Source organism: Phlebotomus argentipes, unplaced genomic scaffold, assembly GCF_947086385.1.
Source record: "Phlebotomus argentipes unplaced genomic scaffold, Phlebotomus argentipes genome assembly contig_2, whole genome shotgun sequence".
Classification (NCBI taxonomy): Eukaryota; Metazoa; Arthropoda; class Insecta; order Diptera; family Psychodidae; genus Phlebotomus; species Phlebotomus argentipes.
Window position 1 is genome coordinate 9,585,895 of NW_026776162.1, and position 10,304 is coordinate 9,596,198.

Genomic DNA, 10,304 nt, shown 5'->3' on the forward strand with positions numbered 1-10,304 from the left:
CCACCCGCGCGAGAGAAGTTTTCTCTCTCTGCACCCCCCAAAGAGTTGTTTATCGGTGATGTTTTCAGTACTGGCAAAAAAACGGAGGGAAAAATAAATCCACGCAGTAAATTCGATGCTCTCGATTAAGCGACAGCCTCAGACATATTGCCGGGCGAGATAAATGCTACACGATATCCGACTGTAATTCCTAATGAGACTATTATGCCATCTGAATGGCGAATCAGAAGCTCCGCTTCGCCATTTGTCGTTTATTTTTTACGCACTTCCGCCTCTGAGAGCTCGATTGATAACCTCGTGGAGAGCAATTAAAAAGTTTTCATTGTTTTTACACTGTCATGCCAATTGAATGCCGAGTGTCGAGAGCTTTTCAACATATTGCAAAAGCTTCAGACTAATATGTGACCAACAAAGAATATCACTCACCATGTGAGGAAATCAGTGCAAAAAAAAATAACTGAATTAATTTTTATTTGACAGACGCGCTGACAGGAAAAGTTAATTAAATTGCCGTATTTTTTTCCTGCACATGAAGAGAGCAGAAATTACTGTTCGTAGTTCAGAAAAAATAACGAATATTATATGGAATAAAACATGAAGTTGTGGAGAAATGAATTATTTCTAATTAAGTTCAACCAAAAAAGGTGAAAAAAAAATTAGCTGTTCATTCAATCATACTTTTATTAATAAATTGTTATCAAAATTTATATGAATTATGCTGACAAATCCTGTGCAATCAATTATAAAATGCCAAATTTTCAGAGTCTTTGTGAGTTTTTAAAGAACTGTTTATCTATTTCACTGCTGAAAATAATTTTGAGATTTGTAACTTGAAATCTGTGAAGAAAAGTTCATGTAAAATCAATTTTTGGTGACTAATATTTTCACTTTATTGATTACCTTTCAATATTCCAGTCAAAATCTCAATAAGTAACGAATTAAATAATCCAGAAGATAATTATAACCTTTCAAAGAGCATTTAAAAGTGCAAACAACAGAGAAACAACACGAGTGGGCGGGGCATTCGAGTGGGCGTGGCCTGAGAACTTTCTCTCTTGTGCAAATCACACTGGCGAAACTTCCGAATCTCCGACTCAAACAGTTCGACGCTTCTTAACTTGCGGCCCTTAAGACACTGCGATGACAGTCGTCTCTGCTGTAAATCACCGGAGTTTCCTTCGGTGGAAACTTGGTATAGTATCTCTACGCTCTATCTTCGCTACAACTTGCACACTTTTTCCGCGATCGCAACGCGATAGCGCAAGTTTTCGCGGCGGTGAAACCTCAACCAGTTGATTTACGGAGCCCAAATGCAAATCAGTGTCAATTAATGTGGTTCATCGGGGTGGATTTGAGAGCGGGGAGGGGGGCGCTTCTGCGAAGGGGGCGCGCAAATTGCTGTACATCGTGATTAGAGGCAACACATGTAGAAACTGTATCACCTTGAGGTTGTCTCCTGTGGGGGCCGCAGCATCGGTTTCTCTCCCTCCCAGCGGCAAGTGGGGGTGGGTGGGGGGGAGGAAAGCTCCGAGGGCGGCACGAGGGCTGCCGCCCTGCCACGAGCGGCGCCGAAGCACGCCTTGGCGGTGCCAGAGTTCAGTCTCGCGCTGCCCGTCGAACGGTTCGCATGCTGTCCGCGCGTCTCGCGCTTCCCGGGAGTGAATCTGTGACATCCTGATCGATGCCAATTGCTGATCCGCCGCTAATTAGTCTCGTCCTGCAGTGCGGTGTGTCAATGCAGATTGCCCGTGATTAAAGGTGCTTCGACACTTAATGAATTGATGGTGATTGACTTGAAAATTCACCCTTAAAACACTTCGCGTATGGTGAAAAAGCCCCTCAATTTGTGCGGTGATTTTCAGGAGAATTGTGACACAGTGCACTTTATGTCCCTCAGGCCATCAAATTGATGGTATAATTTAAAACAATTCCATGCACTTTCTGTGACTCACCCTTAATTGGATTCAATTGTGCATCCCAGTGCTGCGAAATCAATGTGAAATCATCCCCTGATAGCGAGAAGGTGGCACACAATCAACCCCAATTCTCCGGCATTCCTCGTCCAGGTAACAGTTGAACATTTTTCAGTCTCGGCGACACCCGCACAAGAAACTGTGTCAGGTGGAAAATACACACACCCCCTAGAAAGTATTCGGGAAATTGTAGAGAGAGAGAGGAAAATATGAAAAAGAACCAGAGCAAATTGTGCGAGTGTAAAATATAAAAATCAGAGGGAAAGTTTTTAGAGGAAATTCCCCAATTTGCCGTCAATTTGAAATACACTTTGTCGTCGTTTCGAGAGTGAAATTGAAATTGATTTCTTGCGTGCACTCGAAAAGTGATAAGAAGAGCTTCAAGAGTCCATATTCACCTCATGTTCTTCTGTCCGATTGTAATTGAATTATGCTCGCAATTCCATTCAAAGCATCGCGCTCAAAGTCGTCACGTGTTTGGCATATAGTTTATAATGTTTAAGTAGCTTTAGTCGCATCATTCAATTATGGGATTATTGATTTTCAAATTAGATTGGAATTTTTTTTTATCCGCCCTTCGTGCTGAACATAATTACTTTTCCACGATTTTCCCTTAAATCCACCCTCGCAAATGCGGCGATTTGCAAAGGCGTAGGCAGAGAAATTCCGGGAAAATTCAGGCTTTCGAAGCCTCATTCTCGTCTTATTTGTGCCAAAAGAAAGTCTCAAACAGGATTATTGAATTCAAGAATTATAGTTAATTTCCCAATAAATCAGACAATATTATTAGACACATTTTCACCCCTTTTCCAAGGGCGAAAAAAACAAGTAATTTCCATCAACTTCTCCATGATTTCTTTGTCTATTCTTAACACTTGCTTAACCTCAATGACGCCCAACAACTCATTGAGTTGGTGAAACTTGAGTTGAGTCCTAAAATAAGGGAATTACTTATAAATCTATTTGGCTAAAATAGTTTTCTATTAGTTTATTTCCCTCTATTCAATTCCCCATTCTATTCTTTGTTCAAGTGCACAAAGTTAACAATGGAGCTTCTCTAGTTGAAATAAATTGTGCCACGAAGCCTCTTAACACCCCTAAATTCCACACTTTCCCATTTAAATATGACTATGAAAGTGCTAAAGCTCAACAAAAGCATTTTTCCACTATGTATTTTGCATGTAAAATCCAATACTATTTCACCGCATTAAGGATTAATATTGTTCACCATTTTGTGTGGACATTTTTTACCCCCCCAAAAAAAAACCCCATCATTGATATTAAATTGTGGCAACTATGCAAAAGTGGTGCATAAAAATGCGGCCGTGAGACTTAATTAACACCCCTCAAATGGAATCAGAAGAAAATCACTGGAAAAGTATGAAAAATAAATAGAAATTGATTGCAATTCAATTTGGAGAGTAATTCGATATGTTGAATGATTAATTTCCCTCTACCTTCGGAGACGCTTTGAGGAAAAGGAGGAAAATGAGCTTTCTCCTATATATTTAGGGGGATGAAAACGTGATATTTCCTCGCGATGAGAGGACATTTGTATCAATTTGGTGTGCAAAGAAGACTTCCACCTTCGCTCTTCTCGCGTGTAATATTAATTAAATGAAGGGGTGGTTTGGGGGTGAAAATACACCGCAGAAATCGTCAATTTCACCCAGCAAATGCGATGGCTTCGCTCTCTCTCTCTCTCGTCCGCGGCGAGCCACTAAACTCGGCCATCAATCACAAAATGCAGCAAATGCGAGTTTGATAGCGAGTATCGGGAATCAATTAATAATCTCTACGCTCGAGGGTGAAAAAGTCCGATATCTTCCCGGGCGCTGTGCAAACACGAAAGCCACAACCCCTCTTGATGGGGACGCGCGGATAAATCACTGCTGAGGGATGCCAAGGGGGAGTTATTGAGTCAACAAGATTGCCAATAATTGGCAAAAGCATTTGCATGCAATTAAGAAATTTATTTGAGTACTTTGAAATTGAGAAACAGATTAAAGTGTGCTAAGATTTGAACATAACCTCAAAAATATTACTTTAAACTTAAAAAAATGTGCATTTGAAAAGCTCTCAGACAGATTTTGAACTCCAAATAAGTAAATTGAAGTTCATTAATTGAGCACAATAAACTGAGCACTGATTTTTAAAGTCGTATTTCAACTTTATTGTGAGGTTAAAAAGGAGAAAATCTTTAAATGTCGAATACAAATTGGCTTTAAAGCCTTAAAAAAGCTCAATAATTCACTCAGCTGCTCAAAAATTGACACTTTTCCTTTCAAGAAGAAGAGGAGCTTTTCTTAAGCCGATTAACTGAGCAAATTGAGCAACAATCTCAGCGTTATGACGCTCAGACAGATTTTGGACTACAAAATCAGTAATTTTGAGTTCATTAGTGAATGAAAACAGGATAAAACTTTACAAGTTTGTCCTGTAAGGGTTCTCAAAGGGATCTTAAAGTGTCCTGCAAGTGATATTTTGAGGTTATGCAGCAGTTTTAGGGGAATTTATACACAAATTCACCATATTTTAAGTGTAAATAATGCGCAAACAGCCTCAGAAGCTCAATTCTTTGAAGTGTCCTGAAACTGTGTGCAGATTTCAGCCACACTATCTCCTCCTTGGCACCAGCAGCGACCGATGCGAGCGATTCGAGTGCAGAGGAGGACACTTAATTGAAAGCATACACGGGAATAATCACATTACAAACTCTCGCATCCGCCATGAGAGAAAAGCTCAAGCAGACGCGATTTCAGCCGGCGCGCGTGTATTTGGACTGAGTTTGACAGTCGGAAAATCTGCCATTGAGATTTCTAGGAGCTTCAATAGGCATAATAGACTTCAGGACATTCTTCGCTGCGCCGCAAATTGGCCAGAAATCCACCGAGAAGTCAATTTTGCCGGCATTCTCGAGCGAGTGTCGCTCAACTTGTCCATGAGATTAGAATAAACGAAAATGTGTAATTGAAATTCGTGGAATTCCACTTCGACAGAAGCACACAGAAGAGGCCGAGGGAGCTCTTGGGGTGGGTTTTTTTCCCACTGTTGGGGTGTTTGGCGAAGGAAAAGCAAAGGTCACAACGCCACGAGCGTAGTCAGGCTCTGATGGACAAGAAGAAGAAGAAAGTGTTTGAACAACAATTTCTTATACTAATTTAAGGGTTGCAAAAGTTCCTCTTTGGACAATTTAACATTTTAGGCAAGATCTTAGGGCGTTTCTTGATCTATAAGAACTCTTGTGAACAATTTCTGTGCAAATTGAAAGACTTTTTTAACAGTTTTATCAATGAAGATTCAATAAAACTTAACATAGAATGATTATTCACGATTTGAGGACTGATTTTATGCATTTAAACACAAAGTATTGAATGATTTCTCAAACTACACTAATAGATTTCTCTCCAAGAAAGCTGCAGAAGAGTGAATTTGAGGAGGAAGAAGGAAAACTTGGCACGCTTCTTGAGATTGTCTCAAGTCTGAAAGACACACTTTTTGATCCCATTCAATCCGATCTGCAGCGTGTGTTTGACGAATGGAAGAACAAAACTGTGTTTTCGACGAAGCTCGGCGTTTTGGGAAAATGAGGGAAATTTGTATGCAGAAACGGCGCAGCTGTAAATTAACTCGATCGGAAGGAGAATCAGGATTTCCCCAGTGTTTGCCAAAGCGCGCTGTATTTCATTAAATTGAAAACTCAACGGAGTGAATCAGAGTTTTAGTGGTCGTTTTGCCACGGAGACACACATCAAAAGTCTGTCCTTTTTCTCCAAATGGACACACGAGAGAAAATGTTGGAAACTTTTCCTTTGACAGCTCTTCGCCAAGGGGGAGATAATATGCGCTTTAAATCTGTACATCACTTTTTGACACTTCCGAACGCTTTTTAAGGCATTTTCCATCGCTTTTTAAACACATTTTGTCTTGGGAAAATGCCTAGATGAATTCTGACCGAATTGTGAGGTTAGGAAAACCGGTTTTATAACCTTTTCGAACCAAAAAATCCTTTCAAACCCGAAAATGAGTAAATTTAGGGAATTTTAGAATGCTTCTACTGGATAATAAAGTACAAACTGCGGAAATAACTAATAAAAGTGACATTTTTCTAAGTTAAAATGAAATTTTTGAGGTTATGTTTGACTTTGAAGCTGTTTTTCACTTTCAAATGCTCAATTCACCCCAATTTAAAGTGTTTTTGAACACAAAAACCGCAATTCTAACGAGAAAATGAGAAATATTCCCAATTTACGCACAATTTTGATGATTTTGAGGTTTTTTTTAACCTAACATAACCTAGAAAAGTAATAAAATTGATTTTTCTACGCAAAATAACTTAGAAAATGCATAAATTTGCTGCAAAAGATGCTTTTAGAGTATAAATTTTGGAAATTATTTATCTCTTCCAATTCCCAATCCTTCCTTTAAAGCTGTACACCGCTTCCGACCAAATTATCTTCCCCTTGCATTTCTCCATACGCAATTTGTGCGGTAATTTCAGTTGAAATTACAGAAGTACAAAATTCGAAATATCATTCTCTCGCGCGCTGTGCAATAAACTTTTCCCACCCTCTCTCGGTGGCAAAGGGGGTGAGAAGAGAGAGAGGGAGAATGTCTTTCTGATGCTGCAAAGGTGGGAAATGCGCCTGAAAGCGTCAATTTCTTCAATTTGTTTCCCGTGCAATTTTGCGCTCGAGTCGCGTTAATGAAGCCTCAGAGGCGAAAGATGCGAACATTTTACGGATGACATCAGCGATTTACTCGTGACTGCAATTAAAAGTGTCGCTTCGACAATTTGCCAGAGAACTTTCGAGTTTCACGTGAAATTTGGCACGAGACAATTGACAATTTATCGATAATGAGGCATGAAAATGGGTGGAAAATCTCCTCCAAGTTGCTTTGAATATTCCAGGTTATGAAGAATTCTTTCTGGCGAACATCTCTGGACAATTTTGCCGAAGAATTAATGAACGCGACGCTCATCCGGTGGCCTTTCCAGCCATATTTCATCCCCCGCCGAAAATCCCGCCTCGCATTCTTCCCCATTTCCCGCGGAAATCAACTGTTCGACGGAAGCGCGCGCGAAGACGACAAATGATAATGGAAAGCCAGCATCGCACCTTATCTCTCCCTTTCGCCTCGCCATCGAGACTCTGGGAAATTGATTAAATTCCCCCCAGTTCGCTGTGACGAAAGGATCAAAGTGGAATTTGAGGCGCGCATTTGCGTGTGAACAAACAAGATGCGAACCATATTGTTGATTTGCATGTTTAAACGCCGATTGCCGCCCACTTTTCGGCACTTGTTTGCAGTGGAAAATCGTGGAAAATCATCGCCCGGCAAACATTGGCGCAAAATGAGACAAAACATCGACAAGCAAACATTGTGAAAATTCCCACACAATGGCGAAAAATTAATCATAAGCAATAATTTCGGAGACATTTTTCACAAACTGAATTCTCTCTTCTGCTGAATGTTTGAATTGAATATTCATGATGGAATTCCTGCATTTCACCTTCATTTTTCCGCTGGAAATTAGTGGAAAAGTTCTGACATTGTTTCTGTGCAGTTATTTTGCTGACAGCAAGAAAATTTTCCCAACTGAAGACTGAAGAACGAAATGCATTTCTTCACAAGCGTGCAGTTTAATCTTATTTGACTAATTTTGAACAAAAACGAAGACGATTTGAACCATTTTTACGTTAAAACGGCTAAAAATCTCAGTGAAAATCCTTTTTCTTCAGGAATTGAGTGAAGATTTGATCATAATTTATTGATTTCCTTGAATTTCAATGATATTTCCGTGATTAGAAGCTCTTGATATCAATTGTAAACTTCTTCCGAACATTTGGAGTTCTCTTGCCATCCACTAGTGGCGCTAGAGTGCAAACAGAGCCAAATTCAAAGCCACAATTTGCACTCCCTTCGCCCAGTTCGTCAATTTCCCACCCAAAACCAGGAAAAACAGCGCGAATCACCGTGGAAAGGCAACAAAATTTATTTACGCGGCGCAATGATGCAGTGAAAGGGAGTGGCGGCGGGCGGCGGCTCACTTGCGGGCGTGCATCTTCATGAGGCTGCCGATGTTCTCCTGCAGCTGCTGCAGGCTGCGCAGCGTCTCGTCGTCGATCTGGCTCACCATGCGCGTGTCGAGGCTGGTGAGCGCCGTGGGACGCAGCGACAGGACGCCGTCCAGCGTGGGGATGTTGACGCTGGCCGTGGCGTCGTGCGTGGCGGCGTAGCCGGCCACGGGGCTGCCCGTGAGCGACACCAGCGTCTCGCCGACGCGCGGGAAGCGCAGCAGCGCCAGGGGCTCCTGGATGTCCACCTTCGGCCGGATGTGCGAGATGCGGTCGGCGCTGGCCGCCTTGGGGCGCGGCGCCTCGGCCGGCGTGCGCGTGGCCGGCCGCGAGCGGTGCTCCGTGTGCGGCATGGGCGGCCGCTGCATGGGCGTGGGCGGCTTCAGGCGGCTGGGCTGCAGCTTGGAGACGCTCGGCAGCGCGCCGGCGGCCGAGCGGCTGCGGCGCATCCGGCCGCGCGCGGACGACAAAGGGCCCCGCATCACCGGCGCCTGCTCGGACGTGCGGTGCTCTGTAATGTAACCTGCGTGAGCGGCGCGGGGCGCGAGCGTGACGTGAGAGAGAGAGAGTCCAGAAGCACCCGGAAAGGAAGCGAGAAAAGCCCGATGAATGGCATGCAAGATGAGATGATTTGCGGCGCAAGAACTCACCTTCGTCCTCCCTGGATTGGTGTCTGGTGTGCGTGGAGTTGACGACGGAGTTGCTGGACATGGACTCCATCTGGTTGCTGGTCTTGGACGCCTCCAGGAGCGTCTTGGCGCCGCTCATCGCCTGCAAATCGCCCATTTTCATCAGCAGCACATTGTCCGGAAGGCTGGCCAGGAAGCTGTGAATCGCCGTCTCGATGGCCTGCAGATTGTGGCTGTGCTTGATCTCCAGGTCTGCCACTTGAGCCTCCACTGAAAGAGAGCGCCGGCAGTGCTAAATCACGTCCGGGAAAACGTTGAGAGTGTGAAAACTCACCGGTTTCGTCGAATTCTCGCAGTGTCGCCGCCTCGAGGTCCTCAAGAGTCTGCTCGCGGTTCCTCTTCGCGTTCTTCGGCACCTTTGTGCGCGGCATTGTGAGGCAATGGCACGATTTGAGACACACAAAGCACGGGAAATTGCGGAAAATGCAGGGAAACTCGAGTGGGAAATGAGCGCTTGGCGTTGAGCAGCTTGAAAAATGAATTCGTTTGACAGTTCGACAGCAGTTGCTCATCGGGCAACCCGAATCTATGTTTTCATCGCCGCCATGAAAGTGATCGAATATTCAAATTTCAACAGCCAAATAACGCCCTTTTCAAGACCTCTTCGCCAAAGGGAAGACAAAATGTATTGGAAATTGGGGTTTTAGAACTTCTTAAATCACAAGAAGAGTCAGAATGTTATTTTGCAGCTCAAAAATAAGATTAAATTGAGGAATTTAGCAGAAACAACAGCGAGAATTCCAAGAGGAATTCTAAAGAATTTGATAATGAGCTGAAAAACACTTGATTTCTTAATATATTTCCCTCTCTGATTGTGCACAATTTTGAAGATTGCCAAGTAAGAGTGCTTTTAGAGCGCCTTTTCACTCTGTTTCTTAAAGAGAATCACGTCGGAAATACAGAGCCATAAAGTTGTTTTGTGACTTGTTGTGCGAGACAAAAGTGGCGCAAAATTCCTATTGTATCGAATTGATGGTGGAATAGTACAAATCCAGTCCTGAAATATCGCGCTGTGGGAGATGTGAGAAGGGCTTATGCGTGTTTATGGTGTATAGTTAACTGGAGGAGCGACATTGGAAACTTTATTTGCACATACGGTTCAGCAGAAGCAAGCGCGGCGGATGGTTTCAACCCCTCCCGCGTTTCACCCCAGTTGTGTCAATGCAAATTTGCCCAGGATTTCAAAGAGAGGATCAGAGAAATATAAATTTCCACGGGAAAATAGAGTCAAAAGTATGTGCACAAAATGTTGCTGGGAAATTCGTTCGATGTGCAGGAAAATACAGCGCGATTTAAGAGTCATTCAATGGTGGAGAAATCTCAACAGCAAATCCTCATTTCTTTCTCAACTCAATTCCATTCCAGTATTTTGTGTGTTTATCGCCATGCGAAAGAGGGATTAAATGCTCTGCAACTCTTCAACCGACTCCTTAAAAAGCTTCAACACACATCGGCCTTTTTGTTCTGAATGACACAATTTCACTCACATCGCACACAATTCATCTGCAAAGGACGCAAATGACGAAACTTTTAGTGTAATTGGAATGTCGAGGAAAGTGCTC

General features: G+C 42.9%; 1 protein-coding gene across 1 annotated transcript; it reads right to left on the minus strand.

Annotated features, from left to right (window-relative positions):
- Nucleotides 1-7,792: 7,792 nt before the first annotated feature.
- On the minus strand, nt 7,793-9,227 carry LOC132265251 (borealin-like). Its single transcript, XM_059765829.1, has 3 exons — nt 9,017-9,227; nt 8,704-8,952; nt 7,793-8,576 (listed from the first exon to the last, which is right to left on the minus strand). Exons 1-3 carry the CDS (start codon nt 9,111-9,113, stop codon nt 8,023-8,025), a joined length of 900 nt encoding a protein of 299 aa, XP_059621812.1. The 5' UTR covers nt 9,114-9,227; the 3' UTR covers nt 7,793-8,022.
- Nucleotides 9,228-10,304: the final 1,077 nt, after the last annotated feature.

Coding starts and splice junctions, on each gene's coding strand:
- LOC132265251 (XM_059765829.1), bottom strand. CDS start 9,113: ATGCCGCGCACAAAGGTGCCGAAGAACGCGAAGAGGAACCGCGAGCAG. Junction 8,953..9,016: donor GCGAGAATTCGACGAAACCG/GTGAGTTTTCAC, acceptor GCTCTCTTTCAG/TGGAGGCTCAAGTGGCAGAC. Junction 8,577..8,703: donor CCAATCCAGGGAGGACGAAG/GTGAGTTCTTGC, acceptor CCGCTCACGCAG/GTTACATTACAGAGCACCGC.